This window comes from Tenebrio molitor, chromosome 3, assembly GCF_963966145.1.
Source record: "Tenebrio molitor chromosome 3, icTenMoli1.1, whole genome shotgun sequence".
Classification (NCBI taxonomy): domain Eukaryota; kingdom Metazoa; phylum Arthropoda; class Insecta; order Coleoptera; family Tenebrionidae; genus Tenebrio; species Tenebrio molitor.
In genome coordinates, this window is record NC_091048.1 from 29,335,458 (window position 1) to 29,360,330 (window position 24,873).

General features: G+C 41.5%; 2 protein-coding genes across 5 annotated transcripts; one reads left to right on the plus strand and one right to left on the minus strand.

Annotated features, from left to right (window-relative positions):
- Positions 1-17,908: 17,908 nt before the first annotated feature.
- LOC138125792 (leucine-rich repeat-containing protein 40-like) lies at positions 17,909-19,421 on the plus strand. Of its 2 annotated transcripts, none has more exons than XM_069041315.1 (2): positions 17,909-19,104; positions 19,302-19,421. In XM_069041315.1, the coding sequence occupies exons 1-2, from the start codon at positions 17,968-17,970 to the stop codon at positions 19,362-19,364; spliced, it is 1,200 nt and encodes a 399-aa protein (XP_068897416.1). In that variant the 5' UTR covers positions 17,909-17,967; the 3' UTR covers positions 19,365-19,421. The 2 variants fall into 2 exon arrangements, with proteins under 2 accessions (XP_068897416.1, XP_068897415.1); XM_069041314.1 differs by having other exon boundaries at positions 17,910-18,743; positions 18,795-19,378.
- Oga (O-GlcNAcase) lies at positions 19,349-24,704 on the minus strand. 3 transcript variants are annotated; one of them, XM_069041275.1, is made up of 14 exons: positions 24,438-24,704; positions 24,194-24,245; positions 23,652-24,148; positions 23,322-23,603; positions 22,938-23,272; positions 22,461-22,889; positions 22,305-22,384; positions 22,084-22,255; positions 21,855-22,029; positions 20,795-20,848; positions 20,446-20,531; positions 19,975-20,370; positions 19,767-19,923; positions 19,349-19,720 (listed from the first exon to the last, which is right to left on the minus strand). In XM_069041275.1, exons 1-14 carry the CDS (start codon positions 24,514-24,516, stop codon positions 19,590-19,592), a joined length of 2,925 nt encoding a protein of 974 aa, XP_068897376.1. In that variant the 5' UTR covers positions 24,517-24,704; the 3' UTR covers positions 19,349-19,589. The 3 variants fall into 3 exon arrangements, with proteins under 3 accessions (XP_068897376.1, XP_068897375.1, XP_068897377.1); XM_069041274.1 differs by having other exon boundaries at positions 22,084-22,261; XM_069041276.1 differs by lacking the exon at positions 20,795-20,848 and having other exon boundaries at positions 22,084-22,261.
- Positions 24,705-24,873: the final 169 nt, after the last annotated feature.

Genomic DNA, 24,873 nt, shown 5'->3' on the forward strand with positions numbered 1-24,873 from the left:
GTTTAATAAGGGAGCTATGGCCGTTTAAATGTTTTTTCGGGGTGCAAATTCGATAGAAGGGGGGAGTACGTGGTTTTTCGAAAAAAATTTTTGGCGCCGATTCGAACGAAATTGCGGTTAGTTATTGTTTAGGATGAGTTGAATTCAGGCATAAGGAAAGTTCCGTTCATAGACCCCATTTGTTGGTGTGGGAGCCAAAAATAGGCAAAAATTTGAGTTTTTTGGTTTTTTGTGAATTTCTCTTAAACGAAAAAAGCGAGGTAAAATTTTTTCGGCTCAAAAGAAGCGCATTGAAAAGAGGAATCCAGCGGTGTAGAATTCATTGTTATAGTATGTTTAATAAGGGAGCTATGGCCGTTTAAATGTTTTTTCGGGGTGCAAATTCGATAGAAGGGGGGAGTACGTGGTTTTTCGAAAAAAATTTTTGGCGCCGATTCGAACGAAATTGCGGTTAGTTATTGTTTAGGATGAGTTGAATTCAGGCATAAGGAAAGTTCCGTTCATAGACCCCATTTGTTGGTGTGGGAGCCAAAAATAGGCAAAAATTTGAGTTTTTTGGTTTTTTGTGAATTTCTCTTAAACGAAAAAAGCGAGGTAAAATTTTTTCGGCTCAAAAGAAGCGCATTGAAAAGAGGAATCCAGCGGTGTAGAATTCATTGTTATAGTATGTTTAATAAGGGAGCTATGGCCGTTTAAATGTTTTTTCGGGGTGCAAATTCGATTGAAGGGGGGAGTACGTGGTTTTTCGAAAAAAATTTTTGGCGCCGATTCGAACGAAATTGCGGTTAGTTATTGTTTAGGATGAGTTGAATTCAGGCATAAGGAAAGTTCCGTTCATAGACCCCATTTGTTGGTGTGGGAGCCAAAAATTGGCAAAAATTTGAGTTTTTTGGTTTTTTGTGAATTTCTCTTAAACGAAAAAAGCGAGGTAAAATTTTTTCGGCTCAAAAGAAGCGCATTGAAAAGAGGAATCCAGCGGTGTAGAATTCATTGTTATAGTATGTTTAATAAGGGAGCTATGGCCGTTTAAATGTTTTTTCGGGGTGCAAATTCGATAGAAGGGGGGAGTACGTGGTTTTTCGAAAAAAATTTTTGGCGCCGATTCGAACGAAATTGCGGTTAGTTATTGTTTAGGATGAGTTGAATTCAGGCATAAGGAAAGTTCCGTTCATAGACCCCATTTGTTGGTGTGGGAGCCAAAAATAGGCAAAAATTTGAGTTTTTTGGTTTTTTGTGAATTTCTCTTAAACGAAAAATGCGAGGTAAAATTTTTTCGGCTCAAAAGAAGCGCATTGAAAAGAGGAATCCAGCGGTGTAGAATTCATTGTTATAATATGTTTAATAAGGGAGCTATGGCCGTTTAAATGTTTTTTCGGGGTGCAAATTCGATAGAAGGGGGGAGTACGTGGTTTTTCGAAAAAAAATTTTGGCGCCGATTCGAACGAAATTGCGGTTAGTTATTGTTTAGGATGAGTTGAATTCAGGCATAAGGAAAGTTCCGTTCATAGACCCCATTTGTTGGTGTGGGAGCCAAAAATAGGCCAAAAATTTGAGTTTTTTGGTTTTTTGTGAATTTCTCTTAAACGAAAAAAGCGAGGTAAAATTTTTTCGGCTCAAAAGAAGCGCATTGAAAAGAGGAATCCAGCGGTGTAGAATTCATTGTTATAGTATGTTTAATAAGGGAGCTATGGCCGTTTAAATGTTTTTTCGGGGTGCAAATTCGATAGAAGGGGGGAGTACGTGGTTTTTCGAAAAAAATTTTTGGCGCCGATTCGAACGAAATTGCGGTTAGTTATTGTTTATTGTTATAGTATGTTTAATAAGGGAGCTATGGCCGTTTAAATGTTTTTTCGGGGTGCAAATTCGATAGAAGGGGGGAGTACGTGGTTTTTCGAAAAAAATTTTTGGCGCCGATTCGAACGAAATTGCGGTTAGTTATTGTTTAGGAAGAGTTGAATTCAGGCATAAGGAAAGTTCCGTTCATAGACCCCATTTGTTGGTGTGGGAGCCAAAAATAGGCAAAAATTTGAGTTTTTTGGTTTTTTGTGAATTTCTCTTAAACGAAAAAAGCGAGGTAAAATTTTTTCGGCTCAAAAGAAGCGCATTGAAAAGAGGAATCCAGCGGTGTAGAATTCATTGTTATAGTATGTTTAATAAGGGAGCTATGGCCGTTTAAATGTTTTTTCGGGGTGCAAATTCGATAGAAGGGGGGAGTACGTGGTTTTTCGAAAAAAATTTTTGGCGCCGATTCGAACGAAATTGCGGTTAGTTATTGTTTAGGATGAGTTGAATTCAGGCATAAGGAAAGTTCCGTTCATAGACCCCATTTGTTGGTGTGGGAGCCAAAAATAGGCAAAAATTTGAGTTTTTTGGTTTTTTGTGAATTTCTCTTAAACGAAAAAAGCGAGGTAAAATTTTTTCGGCTCAAAAGAAGCGCATTGAAAAGAGGAATCCAGCGGTGTAGAATTCATTGTTATAGTATGTTTAATAAGGGAGCTATGGCCGTTTAAATGTTTTTTCGGGGTGCAAATTCGATAGAAGGGGGGAGTACGTGGTTTTTCGAAAAAAAAATTTGGCGCCGATTCGAACGAAATTGCGGTTAGTTATTGTTTAGGAAGAGTTGAATTCAGGCATAAGGAAAGTTCCGTTCATAGACCCCATTTGTTGGTGTGGGAGCCAAAAATAGGCAAAAATTTGAGTTTTTTGGTTTTTTGTGAATTTCTCTTAAACGAAAAAAGCGAGGTAAAATTTTTTCGGCTCAAAAGAAGCGCATTGAAAAGAGGAATCCAGCGGTGTAGAATTCATTGTTATAGTATGTTTAATAAGGGAGCTATGGCCGTTTAAATGTTTTTTCGGGGTGCAAATTCGATAGAAGGGGGGAGTACGTGGTTTTTCGAAAAAAATTTTTGGCGCCGATTCGAACGAAATTGCGGTTAGTTATTGTTTAGGATGAGTTGAATTCAGGCATAAGGAAAGTTCCGTTCATAGACCCCATTTGTTGGTGTGGGAGCCAAAAATAGGCAAAAATTTGAGTTTTTTGGTTTTTTGTGAATTTCTCTTAAACGAAAAAAGCGAGGTAAAATTTTTTCGGCTCAAAAGAAGCGCATTGAAAAGAGGAATCCAGCGGTGTAGAATTCATTGTTATAGTATGTTTAATAAGGGAGCTATGGCCGTTTAAATGTTTTTTCGGGGTGCAAATTCGATAGAAGGGGGGAGTACGTGGTTTTTCGAAAAAAATTTTTGGCGCCGATTCGAACGAAATTGCGGTTAGTTATTGTTTAGGATGAGTTGAATTCAGGCATAAGGAAAGTTCCGTTCATAGACCCCATTTGTTGGTGTGGGAGCCAAAAATAGGCAAAAATTTGAGTTTTTTGGTTTTTTGTGAATTTCTCTTAAACGAAAAAAGCGAGGTAAAATTTTTTCGGCTCAAAAGAAGCGCATTGAAAAGAGGAATCCAGCGGTGTAGAATTCATTGTTATAGTATGTTTAATAAGGGAGCTATGGCCGTTTAAATGTTTTTTCGGGGTGCAAATTCGATAGAAGGGGGGAGTACGTGGTTTTTCGAAAAAAATTTTTGGCGCCGATTCGAACGAAATTGCGGTTAGTTATTGTTTAGGATGAGTTGAATTCAGGCATAAGGAAAGTTCCGTTCATAGACCCCATTTGTTGGTGTGGGAGCCAAAAATAGGCAAAAATTTGAGTTTTTTGGTTTTTTGTGAATTTCTCTTAAACGAAAAAAGCGAGGTAAAATTTTTTCGGCTCAAAAGAAGCGCATTGAAAAGAGGAATCCAGCGGTGTAGAATTCATTGTTATAGTATGTTTAATAAGGGAGCTATGGCCGTTTAAATGTTTTTTCGGGGTGCAAATTCGATAGAAGGGGGGAGTACGTGGTTTTTCGAAAAAAATTTTTGGCGCCGATTCGAACGAAATTGCGGTTAGTTATTGTTTAGGAAGAGTTGAATTCAGGCATAAGGAAAGTTCCGTTCATAGACCCCATTTGTTGGTGTGGGAGCCAAAAATAGGCAAAAATTTGAGTTTTTTGGTTTTTTGTGAATTTCTCTTAAACGAAAAAAGCGAGGTAAAATTTTTTCGGCTCAAAAGAAGCGCATTGAAAAGAGGAATCCAGCGGTGTAGAATTCATTGTTATAGTATGTTTAATAAGGGAGCTATGGCCGTTTAAATGTTTTTTCGGGGTGCAAATTCGATTGAAGGGAGGAGTACGTGGTTTTTCGAAAAAAATTTTTGGCGCCGATTCGAACGAAATTGCGGTTAGTTATTGTTTAGGATGAGTTGAATTCAGGCATAAGGAAAGTTCCGTTCATAGACCCCATTTGTTGGTGTGGGAGCCAAAAATAGGCAAAAATTTGAGTTTTTTGGTTTTTTGTGAATTTCTCTTAAACGAAAAAAGCGAGGTAAAATTTTTTCGGCTCAAAAGAAGCGCATTGAAAAGAGGAATCCAGCGGTGTAGAATTCATTGTTATAGTATGTTTAATAAGGGAGCTATGGCCGTTTAAATGTTTTTTCGGGGTGCAAATTCGATAGAAGGGGGGAGTACGTGGTTTTTCGAAAAAAATTTTTGGCGCCGATTCGAACGAAATTGCGGTTAGTTATTGTTTAGGATGAGTTGAATTCAGGCATAAGGAAAGTTCCGTTCATAGACCCCATTTGTTGGTGTGGGAGCCAAAAATAGGCAAAAATTTGAGTTTTTTGGTTTTTTGTGAATTTCTCTTAAACGAAAAAAGCGAGGTAAAATTTTTTCGGCTCAAAAGAAGCGCATTGAAAAGAGGAATCCAGCGGTGTAGAATTCATTGTTATAGTATGTTTAATAAGGGAGCTATGGCCGTTTAAATGTTTTTTCGGGGTGCAAATTCGATTGAAGGGGGGAGTACGTGGTTTTTCGAAAAAAATTTTTGGCGCCGATTCGAACGAAATTGCGGTTAGTTATTGTTTAGGATGAGTTGAATTCAGGCATAAGGAAAGTTCCGTTCATAGACCCCATTTGTTGGTGTGGGAGCCAAAAATAGGCAAAAATTTGAGTTTTTTGGTTTTTTGTGAATTTCTCTTAAACGAAAAATGCGAGGTAAAATTTTTTCGGCTCAAAAGAAGCGCATTGAAAAGAGGAATCCAGCGGTGTAGAATTCATTGTTATAATATGTTTAATAAGGGAGCTATGGCCGTTTAAATGTTTTTTCGGGGTGCAAATTCGATAGAAGGGGGGAGTACGTGGTTTTTCGAAAAAAATTTTTGGCGCCGATTCGAACGAAATTGCGGTTAGTTATTGTTTATTGTTATAGTATGTTTAATAAGGGAGCTATGGCCGTTTAAATGTTTTTTCGGGGTGCAAATTCGATAGAAGGGGGGAGTACGTGGTTTTTCGAAAAAAATTTTTGGCGCCGATTCGAACGAAATTGCGGTTAGTTATTGTTTAGGAAGAGTTGAATTCAGGCATAAGGAAAGTTCCGTTCATAGACCCCATTTGTTGGTGTGGGAGCCAAAAATAGGCAAAAATTTGAGTTTTTTGGTTTTTTGTGAATTTCTCTTAAACGAAAAAAGCGAGGTAAAATTTTTTCGGCTCAAAAGAAGCGCATTGAAAAGAGGAATCCAGCGGTGTAGAATTCATTGTTATAGTATGTTTAATAAGGGAGCTATGGCCGTTTAAATGTTTTTTCGGGGTGCAAATTCGATAGAAGGGGGGAGTACGTGGTTTTTCGAAAAAAATTTTTGGCGCCGATTCGAACGAAATTGCGGTTAGTTATTGTTTATTGTTATAGTATGTTTAATAAGGGAGCTATGGCCGTTTAAATGTTTTTTCGGGGTGCAAATTCGATAGAAGGGGGGAGTACGTGGTTTTTCGAAAAAAATTTTTGGCGCCGATTCGAACGAAATTGCGGTTAGTTATTGTTTAGGATGAGTTGAATTCAGGCATAAGGAAAGTTCCGTTCATAGACCCCATTTGTTGGTGTGGGAGCCAAAAATAGGCAAAAATTTGAGTTTTTTGGTTTTTTGTGAATTTCTCTTAAACGAAAAAAGCGAGGTAAAATTTTTTCGGCTCAAAAGAAGCGCATTGAAAAGAGGAATCCAGCGGTGTAGAATTCATTGTTATAGTATGTTTAATAAGGGAGCTATGGCCGTTTAAATGTTTTTTCGGGGTGCAAATTCGATTGAAGGGGGGAGTACGTGGTTTTTCGAAAAAAATTTTTGGCGCCGATTCGAACGAAATTGCGGTTAGTTATTGTTTAGGATGAGTTGAATTCAGGCATAAGGAAAGTTCCGTTCATAGACCCCATTTGTTGGTGTGGGAGCCAAAAATAGGCAAAAATTTGAGTTTTTTGGTTTTTTGTGAATTTCTCTTAAACGAAAAATGCGAGGTAAAATTTTTTCGGCTCAAAAGAAGCGCATTGAAAAGAGGAATCCAGCGGTGTAGAATTCATTGTTATAGTATGTTTAATAAGGGAGCTATGGCCGTTTAAATGTTTTTTCGGGGTGCAAATTCGATAGAAGGGGGGAGTACGTGGTTTTTCGAAAAAAATTTTTGGCGCCGATTCGAACGAAATTGCGGTTAGTTATTGTTTAGGATGAGTTGAATTCAGGCATAAGGAAAGTTCCGTTCATAGACCCCATTTGTTGGTGTGGGAGCCAAAAATAGGCAAAAATTTGAGTTTTTTGGTTTTTTGTGAATTTCTCTTAAACGAAAAAAGCGAGGTAAAATTTTTTCGGCTCAAAAGAAGCGCATTGAAAAGAGGAATCCAGCGGTGTAGAATTCATTGTTATAGTATGTTTAATAAGGGAGCTATGGCCGTTTAAATGTTTTTTCGGGGTGCAAATTCGATAGAAGGGGGGAGTACGTGGTTTTTCGAAAAAAATTTTTGGCGCCGATTCGAACGAAATTGCGGTTAGTTATTGTTTATTGTTATAGTATGTTTAATAAGGGAGCTATGGCCGTTTAAATGTTTTTTCGGGGTGCAAATTCGATAGAAGGGGGGAGTACGTGGTTTTTCGAAAAAAATTTTTGGCGCCGATTCGAACGAAATTGCGGTTAGTTATTGTTTAGGAAGAGTTGAATTCAGGCATAAGGAAAGTTCCGTTCATAGACCCCATTTGTTGGTGTGGGAGCCAAAAATAGGCAAAAATTTGAGTTTTTTGGTTTTTTGTGAATTTCTCTTAAACGAAAAAAGCGAGGTAAAATTTTTTCGGCTCAAAAGAAGCGCATTGAAAAGAGGAATCCAGCGGTGTAGAATTCATTGTTATAGTATGTTTAATAAGGGAGCTATGGCCGTTTAAATGTTTTTTCGGGGTGCAAATTCGATAGAAGGGGGGAGTACGTGGTTTTTCGAAAAAAATTTTTGGCGCCGATTCGAACGAAATTGCGGTTAGTTATTGTTTAGGATGAGTTGAATTCAGGCATAAGGAAAGTTCCGTTCATAGACCCCATTTGTTGGTGTGGGAGCCAAAAATAGGCAAAAATTTGAGTTTTTTGGTTTTTTGTGAATTTCTCTTAAACGAAAAAAGCGAGGTAAAATTTTTTCGGCTCAAAAGAAGCGCATTGAAAAGAGGAATCCAGCGGTGTAGAATTCATTGTTATAGTATGTTTAATAAGGGAGCTATGGCCGTTTAAATGTTTTTTCGGGGTGCAAATTCGATAGAAGGGGGGAGTACGTGGTTTTTCGAAAAAAAATTTTGGCGCCGATTCGAACGAAATTGCGGTTAGTTATTGTTTAGGATGAGTTGAATTCAGGCATAAGGAAAGTTCCGTTCATAGACCCCATTTGTTGGTGTGGGAGCCAAAAATAGGCAAAAATTTGAGTTTTTTGGTTTTTTGTGAATTTCTCTTAAACGAAAAAAGCGAGGTAAAATTTTTTCGGCTCAAAAGAAGCGCATTGAAAAGAGGAATCCAGCGGTGTAGAATTCATTGTTATAGTATGTTTAATAAGGGAGCTATGGCCGTTTAAATGTTTTTTCGGGGTGCAAATTCGATAGAAGGGGGGAGTACGTGGTTTTTCGAAAAAAAATTTTGGCGCCGATTCGAACGAAATTGCGGTTAGTTATTGTTTAGGATGAGTTGAATTCAGGCATAAGGAAAGTTCCGTTCATAGACCCCATTTGTTGGTGTGGGAGCCAAAAATAGGCAAAAATTTGAGTTTTTTGGTTTTTTGTGAATTTCTCTTAAACGAAAAAAGCGAGGTAAAATTTTTTCGGCTCAAAAGAAGCGCATTGAAAAGAGGAATCCAGCGGTGTAGAATTCATTGTTATAGTATGTTTAATAAGGGAGCTATGGCCGTTTAAATGTTTTTTCGGGGTGCAAATTCGATAGAAGGGGGGAGTACGTGGTTTTTCGAAAAAAATTTTTGGCGCCGATTCGAACGAAATTGCGGTTAGTTATTGTTTAGGATGAGTTGAATTCAGGCATAAGGAAAGTTCCGTTCATAGACCCCATTTGTTGGTGTGGGAGCCAAAAATAGGCAAAAATTTGAGTTTTTTGGTTTTTTGTGAATTTCTCTTAAACGAAAAAAGCGAGGTAAAATTTTTTCGGCTCAAAAGAAGCGCATTGAAAAGAGGAATCCAGCGGTGTAGAATTCATTGTTATAGTATGTTTAATAAGGGAGCTATGGCCGTTTAAATGTTTTTTCGGGGTGCAAATTCGATTGAAGGGGGGAGTACGTGGTTTTTCGAAAAAAATTTTTGGCGCCGATTCGAACGAAATTGCGGTTAGTTATTGTTTAGGATGAGTTGAATTCAGGCATAAGGAAAGTTCCGTTCATAGACCCCATTTGTTGGTGTGGGAGCCAAAAATAGGCAAAAATTTGAGTTTTTTGGTTTTTTGTGAATTTCTCTTAAACGAAAAAAGCGAGGTAAAATTTTTTCGGCTCAAAAGAAGCGCATTGAAAAGAGGAATCCAGCGGTGTAGAATTCATTGTTATAGTATGTTTAATAAGGGAGCTATGGCCGTTTAAATGTTTTTTCGGGGTGCAAATTCGATAGAAGGGGGGAGTACGTGGTTTTTCGAAAAAAATTTTTGGCGCCGATTCGAACGAAATTGCGGTTAGTTATTGTTTAGGATGAGTTGAATTCAGGCATAAGGAAAGTTCCGTTCATAGACCCCATTTGTTGGTGTGGGAGCCAAAAATAGGCAAAAATTTGAGTTTTTTGGTTTTTTGTGAATTTCTCTTAAACGAAAAAAGCGAGGTAAAATTTTTTCGGCTCAAAAGAAGCGCATTGAAAAGAGGAATCCAGCGGTGTAGAATTCATTGTTATAGTATGTTTAATAAGGGAGCTATGGCCGTTTAAATGTTTTTTCGGGGTGCAAATTCGATAGAAGGGGGGAGTACGTGGTTTTTCGAAAAAAATTTTTGGCGCCGATTCGAACGAAATTGCGGTTAGTTATTGTTTAGGATGAGTTGAATTCAGGCATAAGGAAAGTTCCGTTCATAGACCCCATTTGTTGGTGTGGGAGCCAAAAATAGGCAAAAATTTGAGTTTTTTGGTTTTTTGTGAATTTCTCTTAAACGAAAAAAGCGAGGTAAAATTTTTTCGGCTCAAAAGAAGCGCATTGAAAAGAGGAATCCAGCGGTGTAGAATTCATTGTTATAGTATGTTTAATAAGGGAGCTATGGCCGTTTAAATGTTTTTTCGGGGTGCAAATTCGATAGAAGGTACGTGGTTTTTCGAAAAAAATTTTTGGCGCCGATTCGAACGAAATTGCGGTTAGTTATTGTTTAGGAAGAGTTGAATTCAGGCATAAGGAAAGTTCCGTTCATAGACCCCATTTGTTGGTGTGGGAGCCAAAAATAGGCCAAAATTTGAGTTTTTTGGTTTTTTGTGAATTTCTCTTAAACGAAAAAAGCGAGGTAAAATTTTTTCGGCTCAAAAGAAGCCCATTGAAAAGAGGAATCCAGCGGTGTAGAATTCATTGTTATAGTATGTTTAATAAGGGAGCTATGGCCGTTTAAATGTTTTTTCGGGGTGCAAATTCGATTGAAGGGGGGAGTACGTGGTTTTTCGAAAAAAATTTTTGGCGCCGATTCGAACGAAATTGCGGTGAGTTATTGTTTAGGATGAGTTGAATTCAGGCATAAGGAAAGTTCCGTTCATAGACCCCATTTGTTGGTGTGGGAGCCAAAAATAGGCAAAAATTTGAGTTTTTTGGTTTTTTGTGAATTTCTCTTAAACGAAAAAAGCGAGGTAAAATTTTTTCGGCTCAAAAGAAGCGCATTGAAAAGAGGAATCCAGCGGTGTAGAATTCATTGTTATAGTATGTTTAATAAGGGAGCTATGGCCGTTTAAATGTTTTTTCGGGGTGCAAATTCGATAGAAGGGGGGAGTACGTGGTTTTTCGAAAAAAATTTTTGGCGCCGATTCGAACGAAATTGCGGTTAGTTATTGTTTAGGATGAGTTGAATTCAGGCATAAGGAAAGTTCCGTTCATAGACCCCATTTGTTGGTGTGGGAGCCAAAAATAGGCAAAAATTTGAGTTTTTTGGTTTTTTGTGAATTTCTCTTAAACGAAAAAAGCGAGGTAAAATTTTTTCGGCTCAAAAGAAGCGCATTGAAAAGAGGAATCCAGCGGTGTAGAATTCATTGTTATAGTATGTTTAATAAGGGAGCTATGGCCGTTTAAATGTTTTTTCGGGGTGCAAATTCGATAGAAGGGGGGAGTACGTGGTTTTTCGAAAAAAATTTTTGGCGCCGATTCGAACGAAATTGCGGTTAGTTATTGTTTAGGATGAGTTGAATTCAGGCATAAGGAAAGTTCCGTTCATAGACACCATTTGTTGGTGTGGGAGCCAAAAATAGGCAAAAATTTGAGTTTTTTGGTTTTTTGTGAATTTCTCTTAAACGAAAAAAGCGAGGTAAAATTTTTTCGGCTCAAAAGAAGCGCATTGAAAAGAGGAATCCAGCGGTGTAGAATTCATTGTTATAGTATGTTTAATAAGGGAGCTATGGCCGTTTAAATGTTTTTTCGGGGTGCAAATTCGATAGAAGGTACGTGGTTTTTCGAAAAAAATTTTTGGCGCCGATTCGAACGAAATTGCGGTTAGTTATTGTTTAGGAAGAGTTGAATTCAGGCATAAGGAAAGTTCCGTTCATAGACCCCATTTGTTGGTGTGGGAGCCAAAAATAGGCCAAAATTTGAGTTTTTTGGTTTTTTGTGAATTTCTCTTAAACGAAAAAAGCGAGGTAAAATTTTTTCGGCTCAAAAGAAGCCCATTGAAAAGAGGAATCCAGCGGTGTAGAATTCATTGTTATAGTATGTTTAATAAGGGAGCTATGGCCGTTTAAATGTTTTTTCGGGGTGCAAATTTGATAGAAGGGGGGAGTACGTGGTTTTTCGAAAAAAAATTTTGGCGCCGATTCGAACGAAATTGCGGTTAGTTATTGTTTAGGATGAGTTGAATTCAGGCATAAGGAAAGTTCCGTTCATAGACACCATTTGTTGGTGTGGGAGCCAAAAATAGGCAAAAATTTGAGTTTTTTGGTGTTTTGTGAATTTCTCTTAAACGAAAAAAGCGAGGTAAAATTTTTTCAGCTCAAGAGAAGCGCATTGAATAGAGGAACACAACGGTGTAGAATTCATTGTTATGGTACGTTTAATAAGGGAGCTATGGCCGTTTAAATGATTTTTCGGGGTGCAAATTCGATAGAAGGGGGGAGTACGTGGTTTTTCGAAAAAAAATTTTGGCGCCGATTCGAACGAAATTGCGGTTAGTTATTGTTTAGGATGAGTTGAATTCAGGCATAAGGAAAGTTCCGTTCATAGACCCCATTTGTTGGTGTGGGAGCCAAAAATAGGCAAAAATTTGAGTTTTTTGGTTTTTTGTGAATTTCTCTTAAACGAAAAAAGCGAGGTAAAATTTTTTCAGCTCAAGAGAAGCGCATTGAATAGAGGAACACAACGGGGTAGAATTCATTGTTATGGTATGTTTAATAAGGGAGCTATGGCCGTTTAAATGTTTTTTCGGGGTGCAAATTCGATAGAAGGGGGGAGTACGTGGTTTTTCGAAAAAAATTTTTGGCGCCGATTCGAACGAAATTGCGGTTAGTTATTGTTTAGGATGAGTTGAATTCAGGCATAAGGAAAGTTCCGTTCATAGACACCATTTGTTGGTGTGGGAGCCAAAAATAGGCAAAAATTTGAGTTTTTTGGTGTTTTGTGAATTTCTCTTAAACGAAAAAAGCGAGGTAAAATTTTTTCAGCTCAAGAGAAGCGCATTGAATAGAGGAACACAACGGTGTAGAATTCATTGTTATGGTACGTTTAATAAGGGAGCTATGGCCGTTTAAATGTTTTTTCGGGGTGCAAATTCGATAGAAGGGGGGAGTACGTGGTTTTTCGAAAAAAATTTTTGGCGCCGATTCGAACGAAATTGCGGTTAGTTATTGTTTAGGATGAGTTGAATTCAGGCATAAGGAAAGTTCCGTTCATAGACCCCATTTGTTGGTGTGGGAGCCAAAAATAGGCAAAAATTTGAGTTTTTTGGTTTTTTGTGAATTTCTCTTGAACGAAAAAAACGAGGTAAATTTTTTTCGGCTCAAGAGAAGCGCATTGAATAGAGGAACACAACGGTGTAGAATTCATTGTTATAGTATGTTTAATAAGGGAGCTATGGCCGTTTAAATGTTTTTTCGGGGTGCAAATTCGATAGAAGGTACGTGGTTTTTCGAAAAAAATTTTTGGCACCGATTCGAACGAAATTGCGGTTAGTTATTGTTTAGGAAGAGTTGAATTCAGGCATAAGGAAAGTTCCGTTCATAGACCCCATTTGTTGGTGTGGGAGCCAAAAATAGGCCAAAATTTGAGTTTTTTGGTTTTTTGTGAATTTCTCTTAAACGAAAAAAGCGAGGTAAAATTTTTTCGGTTCAAAAGAAGCCCATTGAAAAGAGGAATCCAGCGGTGTAGAATTCATTGTTATAGTATGTTTAATAAGGGAGCTATGGCCGTTTAAATGATTTTTCGGGGTGCAAATTCGATAGAAGGGGGGAGTACGTTGTTTTTCGAAAAAAAATTTTGGCGCCGATTCGAACGAAATTGCGGTTAGTTATTGTTTAGGATGAGTTGAATTCAGGCATAAGGAAAGTTCCGTTCATAGACCCCATTTGTTGGTGTGGGAGCCAAAAATAGGCAAAAATTTGAGTTTTTTGGTTTTTTGTGAATTTCTCTTAAACGAAAAAAGCGAGGTAAAATTTTTTCAGCTCAAGAGAAGCGCATTGAATAGAGGAACACAACGGGGTAGAATTCATTGTTATGGTATGTTTAATAAGGGAGCTATGGCCGTTTAAATGTTTTTTCGGGGTGCAAATTCGATAGAAGGGGGGAGTACGTGGTTTTTCGAAAAAAATTTTTGGCGCCGATTCGAACGAAATTGCGGTTAGTTATTGTTTAGGATGAGTTGAATTCAGGCATAAGGAAAGTTCCGTTCATAGACACCATTTGTTGGTGTGGGAGCCAAAAATAGGCAAAAATTTGAGTTTTTTGGTGTTTTGTGAATTTCTCTTAAACGAAAAAAGCGAGGTAAAATTTTTTCAGCTCAAGAGAAGCGCATTGAATAGAGGAACACAACGGTGTAGAATTCATTGTTATGGTACGTTTAATAAGGGAGCTATGGCCGTTTAAATGTTTTTTCGGGGTGCAAATTCGATAGAAGGGGGGAGTACGTGGTTTTTCGAAAAAAAATTTTGGCGCCGATTCGAACGAAATTGCGGTTAGTTATTGTTTAGGATGAGTTGAATTCAGGCATAAGGAAAGTTCCGTTCATAGACCCCATTTGTTGGTGTGGGAGCCAAAAATAGGCAAAAATTTGAGTTTTTTGGTTTTTTGTGAATTTCTCTTAAACGAAAAAAGCGAGGTAAAATTTTTTCAGCTCAAGAGAAGCGCATTGAATAGAGGAACACAACGGGGTAGAATTCATTGTTATGGTATGTTTAATAAGGGAGCTATGGCCGTTTAAATGTTTTTTCGGGGTGCAAATTCGATAGAAGGGGGGAGTACGTGGTTTTTCGAAAAAAATTTTTGGCGCCGATTCGAACGAAATTGCGGTTAGTTATTGTTTAGGATGAGTTGAATTCAGGCATAAGGAAAGTTCCGTTCATAGACACCATTTGTTGGTGTGGGAGCCAAAAATAGGCAAAAATTTGAGTTTTTTGGTGTTTTGTGAATTTCTCTTAAACGAAAAAAGCGAGGTAAAATTTTTTCAGCTCAAGAGAAGCGCATTGAATAGAGGAACACAACGGTGTAGAATTCATTGTTATGGTACGTTTAATAAGGGAGCTATGGCCGTTTAAATGTTTTTTCGGGGTGCAAATTCGATAGAAGGGGGGAGTACGTGGTTTTTCGAAAAAAATTTTTGGCGCCGATTCGAACGAAATTGCGGTTAGTTATTGTTTAGGATGAGTTGAATTCAGGCATAAGGAAAGTTCCGTTCATAGACCCCATTTGTTGGTGTGGGAGCCAAAAATAGGCAAAAATTTGAGTTTTTTGGTTTTTTGTGAATTTCTCTTGAACGAAAAAAACGAGGTAAATTTTTTTCGGCTCAAGAGAAGCGCATTGAATAGAGGAACACAACGGTGTAGAATTCATTGTTATAGTATGTTTAATAAGGGAGCTATGGCCGTTTAAATGTTTTTTCGGGGTGCAAATTCGATAGAAGGTACGTGGTTTTTCGAAAAAAATTTTTGGCACCGATTCGAACGAAATTGCGGTTAGTTATTGTTTAGGAAGAGTTGAATTCAGGCATAAGGAAAGTTCCGTTCATAGACCCCATTTGTTGGTGTGGGAGCCAAAAATAGGCCAAAATTTGAGTTTTTTGGTTTTTTGTGAATTTCTCTTAAACGAAAAAAGCGAGGTAAAATTTTTTCGGTTCAAAAGAAGCCCATTGAAAAGAGGAATCCAGCGGTGTAGAATTCATTGTTATAGTATGTTTAATAAGGGAGCTATGGCCGTTTAAATGTTTTTTCGGGGTGCAAATTCGATAGAAGGGGGGAGTACGTGGTTTTTCGAAAAAAATTTTTGGCGCCGATTCGAACGAAATTGCGGTTAGTTATTGTTTAGGATGAGTTGAATTCAGGCATAAGGAAAGTTCCGTTCATAGACACCATTTGTTGGTGTGGGAGCCAAAAATAGGCAAAAATTTGAGTTTTTTGGTTTTTTGTGAATTTCTCTTGAACGAAAAAAACGAGGTAAATTTTTTTCGGCTCAAGAGAAGCGCATTGAATAGAGGAACACAACGGTGTAGAATTCATTGTTATAGTATGTTTAATAAGGGAGCTATGGCCGTTTAAATGTTTTTTCGGGGTGCAAATTCGATAGAAGGTACGTGGTTTTTCGAAAAAAATTTTTGGCACCGATTCGAACGAAATTGCGGTTAGTTATTGTTTAGGAAGAGTTGAATTCAGGCATAAGGAAAGTTCCGTTCATAGACCCCATTTGTTGGTGTGGGAGCCAAAAATAGGCCAAAATTTGAGTTTTTTGGTTTTTTGTGAATTTCTCTTAAACGAAAAAAGCGAGGTAAAATTTTTTCGGTTCAAAAGAAGCCCATTGAAAAGAGGAATCCAGCGGTGTAGAATTCATTGTTATAGTATGTTTAATAAGGGAGCTATGGCCGTTTAAATGTTTTTTCGGGGTGCAAATTCGATAGAAGGGGGGAGTACGTGGTTTTTCGAAAAAAATTTTTGGCGCCGATTCGAACGAAATTGCGGTTAGTTATTGTTTAGGATGAGTTGAATTCAGGCATAAGGAAAGTTCCGTTCATAGACCCCATTTGTTGGTGTGGGAGCCAAAAATAGGCAAAAATTTGAGTTTTTTGGTTTTTTGTGAATTTCTCTTAAACGAAAAAAGCGAGGTAAAATTTTTTCGGCTCAAAAGAAGCGCATTGAAAAGAGGAATCCATCGGTGTAGAATTCATTGTTATAGTATGTTTAATAAGGGAGCTATGGCCGTTTAAATGTTTTTTCGGGGTGCAAATTCGATAGAAGGGGGGAGTACGTGGTTTTTCGATAAAAAATTTTTGGCGCCGATTCGAACGAAATTGCGGTTAGTTATTGTTTAGGATGAGTTGAATTCAGGCATAAGGAAAGTTCCGTTCATAGACCCCATTTGTTGGTGTGGGAGCCAAAAATAGGCAAAAATTTGAGTTTTTTGGTTTTTTGTGAATTTCTCTTAAACGAAAAAAGCGAGGTAAATTTTTTTCGGCTCAAAAGAAGCGCATTGAAAAGAGGAATCCAGCGGTGTAGAATTCATTGTTATAGTATGTTTAATAAGGGAGCTATGGCCGTTTAAATGTTTTTTCGGGGTGCAAATTCGATAGAAGGGGGGAGTACGTGGTTTTTCGAAAAAAATTTTTGGCGCCGATTCGAACGAAATTGCGGTTAGTTATTGTTTAGAATGAGTTGAATTCAGGCATAAGGAAAGTTCCGTTCATAGACCCCATTTGTTGGTGTGGGAGCCAAAAATAGGCAAAAATTTGAGTTTTTTGGTTTTTTGTGAATTTCTCTTGAACGAAAAAAACGAGGTAAATTTTTTTCGGCTCAAGAGAAGCGCATTGAATAGAGGAACACAACGGTGTAGAATTCATTGTTATAGTATGTTTAATAAGGGAGCTATGGCCGTTTAAATGTTTTTTCAGCTGCAAATTCGATAGAAGGGGGGAGTACGTGGTTTTTCGAAAAAAATTTTTGGCGCCGATTCGAACGAAATTGCGGTTAGTTATTGTTTAGGATGAGTTGAATTCAGGCATAAGGAAAGTTCCGTTCATAGACACCATTTGTTGGTGTGGGACCCAAAAATAGGCCAAAATTTGAGTTTTTTGGTTTTTTGTGAATCTCTCTTAAACGAAAAAAGCGTGGTAAAATTTTTTCGGCTCAAAAGAAGCCCATTGATAAGAGGAATCCAGCGGTGTAGAATTCATTGTTATAGTATGTTTAATAAGGGAGCTATGGCCGTTTAAATGTTTTTTCGGGGTGCAAATTCGATAGAAGGTACGTGGTTTTTCGAAAAAAATTTTTGGCGCCGATTCGAACGAAATTGCGGTTAGTTATTGTTTAGGAAGAGTTGAATTCAGGCATAAGGAAAGTTCCGTTCATAGACCCCATTTGTTGGTGTGGGAGCCAAAAATAGGCCAAAATTTGAGTTTTTTGGTTTTTTGTGAATTTCTCTTAAACGAAAAAAGCGAGGTAAAATTTTTTCGGCTCAAAAGAAGCCCATTGAAAAGAGGAATCCAGCGGTGTAGAATTCATTGTTATAGTATGTTTAATAAGGGAGCTATGGCCGTTTAAATGTTTTTTCGGGGTGCAAATTCGATAGAAGGGGGGAGTACGTGGTTTTTCGAAAAAAAAATTTGGCGCCGATTCGAACGAAATTGCGGTTAGTTATTGTTTAGGAAGAGTTGAATTCAGGCATAAGGAAAGTTCCGTTCATAGACCCCATTTGTTGGTGTGGGAGCCAAAAATAGGCAAAAATTTGAGTTTTTTGGTTTTTTGTGAATTTCTCTTAAACGAAAAAAGCGAGGTAAAATTTTTTCGGCTCAAAAGAAGCGCATTGAAAAGAGGAATCCAGCGGTGTAGAATTCATTGTTATAGTATATTTAATAAGGGAGCTATGGCCGTTTAAATGTTTTTTCGGGGTGCAAATTCGATAGAAGGGGGGAGTACGTGGTTTTTCGAAAAAATTTTTTGGTGCCGTTTCGAACGAAAATATTCAATCCAAACTATGATTTTATGGTCCCTTTGAGCCTTTATTTGGTTCAAAAACATGAAAAAAATGCTGTTGCAAATGACGTGGTTTTTTGCAACTTGAGCCAACTTTACTATTGTATGGACCGACAAAATAAAACATAAATTACATATTATTAGTTCATAAGCGCTTAACGTTGGGGGTGCCATCTGTTGGACCATTAGGCTGTCCAATAATCGACTTTCGTTACCATGGCAAATTAAATTTCCAGTTTAGATTGTCCCGTTTCGGTCAAAACCGGGAAAATGTCTGAGTTCGACATAATTTTAGACAGTTCCCAGCAAAATTTAAAAGAAGTACCAACAAAAATCCTCGAGATGAGTCACTTGAAAATGCTGTACTTGCAACAAAACTTCATCAAAGAGCTTCCAAAAAACTTCTTCTTGAAACTCCCTCATCTAACATGGCTAGACTTGAGGAACAACCACATGTCGGGGATCCCGGCGAGCGTGGCGCACCACCAACACCTGGAGAACCTGCTGCTGTCGGACAACAAGATCGAAGCGTTGCCCAACGAGCTAGGTCTGGTGCCAAAACTGAAAGTGCTCCAGTTGGCGAACAATCCTCTGGCTTATCCTAACAGTAGAGTGGTGGCGGAAGGGACCAAAGCGGTGTGCGCCTACTTGCGCCACCAGTACGAGAAGGTGACGCCGTCCGCGAACGTGCACCAGATCCCGGTGCAGACCCATCAAGAAGAGAAAGAACTGAGGGACGAGAAGGAGATTCGGGTGATGGCCGACTACTGCAACGAGTTCTTCCCGATGCAGGAGTCCATGGAGTCGAGCTTGATGGTCCGGGGGTTGTCCAAAGTGAAGAAGGAGGATAGCGGAATCGTCCACAAGATGACCCAATCCCCCAACAAGCTCTTGATCAAGTCTTACTTCGATCCCGACGACAAACACGTCAAAGCCTCCACTCAAACGAGCAACTACAGCTTCGCTTCCAACGCCCTCAAGAGCACCTGGATGGACAAGCTCAAACACCTGCTCGACCAACAGGAGAAGGTCCTGCAGGAGGAGCGGTTGGACAAGCTATCCAAACTAATCCGAACTGTTAAAAGTGGTGTTTGCAGGAACCTGCAAGCGCTGGGCGCGTGGCAGTATCAGAAAAAGTCAGAGCCGGTCCGGCAGATCCCTCGCGAGGAGTACAACAAGCCGCCCCCTTACGCCACCGACCCCGAGTACAACTCGATGTTGACGAGGGAGGAGATGCAGAAGGAGATCGACAAGATGATAGCGCACCACAGGTGCCCCCCCAAGAAGCAGGATTTGGAAAAATTGATAGGCGAGCTGGTGGCGCAGCTGAAGGACATGGAGACGAGCTACGGGGGGGTGCGGTCCCCCAAGTCGGAAATCGAGGAGGCCGGCAGCCAGATGCTGAAGGTAGGAGGGCGAGGGCGCCGCCGAAAGACCACTGAAACGAGCGAGACCCGCCGTTTTGAAAGTGGGACTTTCAATTTTAAAGCGGGACTGCAGAGACTCGAGTTCCGAAAGTGAGACTCCGATTTTAAAACAAAACCTCCGCTTTCAAAACGTGACGGCTTTCCACACTTCGCAGAGAATAATCGCCGCTTTTGCAGATCATGGAGGTACACAAGAAGTTGCTGAAGCTGCAAGAAACGAACGATTTAATGTTACAATAAACTGTTCAAATTTATTTATACTCTCAATATTTATACAATACAACTACATTATCCTTATACACAGTTAAATACGTACAATATTTAGCTCGAATAAACATAAGTATTAATTATGGTACAAAATCACAAAAGATAGTTAATTTTCGTTATGAAGATCTATCAAAATTCTTGTAACAAATTAATTATTATTAGAATCAGTCAAGTGTTGTTATAATACAGTTGTGCAGTTTAAAAGGTACGGCCCATCACGATCTTGCCTTTGATCGCCTCGTGGGTGTTCTCCACGAAGCCCAACTTGCCGTAGAAGGCGTGGGTGTAGCTGTCAGTCGAACTCATGACCACGTGTACGCCGAACGAACCTGGAACACGCCTTTAATACCGTCACGTGACCGCGACCTCACTCACCGTTGGCCCGCAACGCCGCTAGCAAACACGTGACCAGCCTCTTGCTCACCGATTGGTCCAGAACAGACGGAAGAATACTGCAGATCATGCTGGAAGGGTGGGTGGGACTCGACACGTAGATCTCGTCCTTGAACCCGTGGAAATACGATATGCTATCCTGCAACTAGACAGTTCAACCACCCTTCGCGAACACTCGGATCGGGCTAACCTGCGCAAACTTGGACAAATCCTTGTCGCTCAGACTCATGGGGTACTTTTCGCACATCTCCGGTATCCAGGCGAGCTCCATCTTCACCCGGAACTTCTTGTAGTCGGGGGATGCGCACGCGTACCCCACTATCCCCGCGTCGTCCTCCACCACGAAGCAGAACTCCGGGTGGAGCGTCAAATAGGGGGCCACGACCCTGTCGGCTTGGAGATTCTTCAGCTGGTCGGGGTAGGGGTGGGGGTCCTCGAGTCCGTCCTTGCAGGTGCGGCTGCACACGCTGTACACCATCTCCTCGTCAGCGGGCAGATAGGGTCGCACCGTGAACACCCGGCACGTGGGGACGTCCGGGACTTTGTAGACGAAGAGGTCGTTGCCGGAGTCGACCGGGATCAGGCGCTGGAACAAAATCGAGATGAGGATGTGGTGGGTTCGCTGGGAACGTGTGGACACCTCCAGAGCGCGGTCGCTTACCTGGAGGTCCGCCGTGAGGCCCCCGCGAAAGACCCACGGCTCCTGCTCGCCGCTCATGAACGTCTCCTTCCACCCCTTCGAAAACCCTGTCGGAAAACGTGATCAGCGATTTCGTTAAATTGGGACACGCTGCGTTCGCTTGCGCCGTTACGCCCAAACTGTCCTACGCCACAACGCTACTTACCCTCGGGGATACAAAATTATTTACTCGAGCGGAGGCCCCGGCGACGCGACCGAACAACGAAACCGAGTCGCCGGGACCTCCGCGGGGTACGCCAGCGCCCTCTGACGCAAGAAAGCTTTACGCAAGATGCGTTGCGCATTATACTACGTTCTGGTCGATGCATACATGTATAGGTCCCCTGGGTGTATGAAGGCATAGAAGCAGGAAACTGGCCGCCAGCTTAAGAAAATAAAGAGCTTATTAATAACTGGAAAATACTGGGAAATATCTGTAAAACACTCAAGACAGGTCAGTGGGAGGACGTCGAGATGGTAGCGATGCTGCTGCCATCCCCGCGTCCTTCCTATACTCGAGGAAAACAAACAAAATCGATTACTTTCCAGATTGTCGGAACTACGCCCTAATCTTCAACAAATCCTGGTCACCAAAGTCCTGTTCTCTCTGCACATCTGCTGAAACACAAGTTACGCCAAGCACGAAGGGTGGACCGTCAAGTAAAATCGTCGAAAAATAAAAATCAAATGGAATGGGGGACGCCGCAGTTACGCCTTGCGCTCAAGCGGTTCGGGCTGGCTTGGATCTCACCGAGCGGCTCGACGGCGCATCTCCGCGACATTTAAATAAACTAGACTAGTTAATCACTCTCCGTCCATTAAATAAAATGCAATTCTGACAGGCTAACTTCTAGTACTTTTTGTTTTGTGCGGTTGGCAGGTTCAATCTAAATGACAGACAACCAAATTTGTCCGTTTGAAAGTTACTGCAATTACTTGTACGTGCTCCGTTGAGTTTATTCGTCTGATTTAACCCCTTCGAGGCGCCTGTAACAGATCTACCACACCTTTGCATTGATACTGCATTGACAGATAACGACTGCGCGATGAAAGGATTAATATTTGCAAATTTGAAGTTTTTGACATTTGACAGTTCAATTAGATTTTCTGCAAACACAATTTTGAAGGATTTACTAGAGTGGACGGATAGTAACAACCCCTGCTACACATAAATCGCTTCATTTTACGTCGCCGCAGAAATGCGCCGTCTTGTGACCATCCCGGACCGCGGTAAGATTCAAGACATCCTAATGTCGGTTGGAAAGTAATCGATTTCGGACGGGTCTCGTCGAACCTGTCCGAACCGGAGCTCGTCCGGACGAGCCGCCGCCCCTCGAGGCCCGACGCGGACCCCACCTCACAGGATCACACAATCGCCCCGTTTCACTTACCCAACCACTTCACATAAGAATTGAGCAAAGAAATAACACCCCTGATATCCCAAAGGTACGAGTAGAGGTCGTACAAGATCTCTCTGTTGTTGCAGCTGGACAAATGCTGGAACAGCCTGTTCACCGCTTGCGTCATCTCGTTCATTTTTTCAGCGCGGATGAACCACTCCTGCACCTGGAATCAACGAACCGGTGCGACTACTGTCCAACGGCGTCGACGGAAACTCACTTCTGATCTCGACGCGTCCTTCTTCTGATTGGCGGCGATGACGACGTGCGCGTTCGATTTCAACCAGTTGAACTCCTGCAACAGCTGCAAGCCTTGGCCGCCGTGCTCGAACGGGAGATAGAAGAGGTCGCAGAGGAGCGACAGGTCCTCGAAGGTCAGTTCGGTCTCTTTCCTTAAACTAGAAATTGAGAGTTGGGACGCGAGAGGGCGTGGCGACTCACTTATCTGGGTCGGTCTGGTTCTCCACGACCATCTGGTTGGCGCCGTCGGTTGTTTCCACCTGCATGCTCCCGCTAGACGTCTGCGCACAGAAAAACAAAATCACCGCTATTACACTGTCGCCAACACAAATTTGTTTTTCAGCGTTCGGAACTCACCGAAGTCTCGCTCATCGGGACGTCTTCAGTGGAGTTTTCAACTGGGGCTTTGACCACGTGCGCCGGGGATATATTCGGGGTGCTGTTGCAGTCCATCGGTTCCGAAGGGCTCAAACTAGACTCGTTGCTCAAATCCGTACTCGTGTCGGTGTTCATACAGATTTCTTCTTTACCGACTTCCTTCCCATCGATCTGTCCCTCCTCGGGCTTGTCCCCGTTCATGATTTTATTCTTCTCCTTCTCCGGTTTGGTATGAGTCCCGCTCAGGACTGTGATGCTTTTGGTCTCGCAGTCCGACACTGCAATGGGGATGGGGACTGGAGCTATGGGATTCGGGATGGAGTCGTTGCACACGACTTTGGTGTCGGAAACTAACGAATTCATGACGGGCCCGGGCACGGGACTGACTAAACTTTCGGAAACTGTCACCTGGAAAAACAATTGAAGAAAAAGAATCGTTCGGAGGTCGGGACTTACGGTACTGCACACTTCTGCGAGAGCTTGCAATTGATTTTGATTGACTACCGGTTGAGCCATGCTCCCTGTGGTCGTGGTGGTTGTCGAGGTGAGTGTCATGCAAGTGTTGATCGATGGAATTATCGGGAGCGGAATAACGGCGACGGCGGGCTGGGGCTTGACGATGGGGCCCCAAGCCGTCTTGTGTTTGGAAAATTCGGGCAGCCACTCGTTGATGGCGTTGCGGAGGGCTTGCCGGGGGTGGTACATGTTGGGGGAGAGACTGGAGGGGACGTCCTCCCCCAGCCCGTCCTCCGTCTCAGTCTCTAATTTAATATCAGCCGAAACTGTGTCATCTGGAAGGACTCGGTCAAAACAAAACACAAACAAGTGGGGCGGGGTTACTCAAGGTCAGGTCCCTCTGTCCGTCGACGTTACACCTGGACCACTGCGCCAGCGTGTGGATCGCGACGAAGTTAGCACCGTACTCGCAATTCGGATTGGTCAAGACGCCCCTCAGCTTGGGAATCAGATCAGGGGATCTCCCCGAATACGGCCCAAGAAAGACGCGCTTCTGGTCGTAGTCGTTGGCGTGGAGGTTGTCCCAGATGACGGGCGGCCTCCGCAACGCATCCGTGATTTCTTGTATGTTCTCTTTGGTCAACATCCTCGAGATCACCTTTTGACCTGGAAAAACCGTGTCAGAACGATTCGCTTACTGCGAAGTATCATTACCGGTCCACATGATGTCGATTTCTTGCGCCAGCTTCGAGCCTAGAGTATTCAAATATTCGGAGTTTGTTACGTTGGGCACCGCTCGCGTCGAGCAGTACTGAGTGGGGCACACCAGGAATCTGGGTTGCCCCAGGTGCTGGTAGATGTCGTTGGTGATCGAGACCTGCGCTTGGGCGAACGACTGGAACACCTCCTTGTCGGCCTCGGACATTTCCGGCTCGATGTCGTCAAACAGGAGCGCGAACGCGGTGCACCCGAATTGCGACACCTGTTCGAGTTTTCGCTTGAGCGCCGTGATCTCTTTGGCGCTGCTGTACGTGATGTCGAGACCGGGCGAGAGGGCGTAGTAGAACGTGATGTTTTGATCTTTGGCTGCTTGGATCAGACCGGTCAAGTGCTCCGCTTCCTCCACCGTGTACAGCTCCCGCCAGTACGCCCGGTGCTTGTAGTCGTCTTTGGGGGCGTAAACGTACGAGTCCATCCCCCATTTTTTCATCCTAAAATCGACAATCAGCGCAAATCGTAAATAAACAATCACTTACTTCTGGAACAGGTCCTTGCGTTGTTCCGTCGTCCACGGCCGCCCATAAAATCCTGGAAAATTACAAGAGCAATTAGAGCTTGTTTATGCTCTCGGTTTGGGTTTATTTATGAATTTGTTAAAGGTACAGGCAATTTCCATTATCCCCACTACCATATTTGTAAATACGGGCCAGAGCCACAGGGGATGGGGGCGTCGCGACGGCTCGAAACTACCACCCCGTCTGCTGATTTTTCACCACTCACCTTCGACCACTCCACAAATGAAATTGCCGTTTTTCGTGTTCAAATTTTCCGAGTTTGGTAGGTTAGAATCCTCCGCCATTTTTCGGTCCACAACGTCAAACAGACTAACACAAACTGTCACTGTTGACGTGAACACAGGCAACCAACATAACAAGTACAGGTTATGCAACCCGCGACGCAAGCGATCCAGTTTCAGGCCAGGGATATTGGCAACAATGCGAATGAGAAATTGCACGCATTAAAATTAAAAATGCGTTTAATGAGGATCTCGGATCATTATGCGTAACCACCGATGCAGCCAATTGATTTGGACAGGGATTTGGTACTGAAACTCCTGTCGCCCAAGCGTCTCATAACTTCCACAGGGCTAGTAGTAAATCCGACACTTGTACAGAATCAGCCTGCAAGAGGGCCCCCACGGTTATAAATTTGCGTT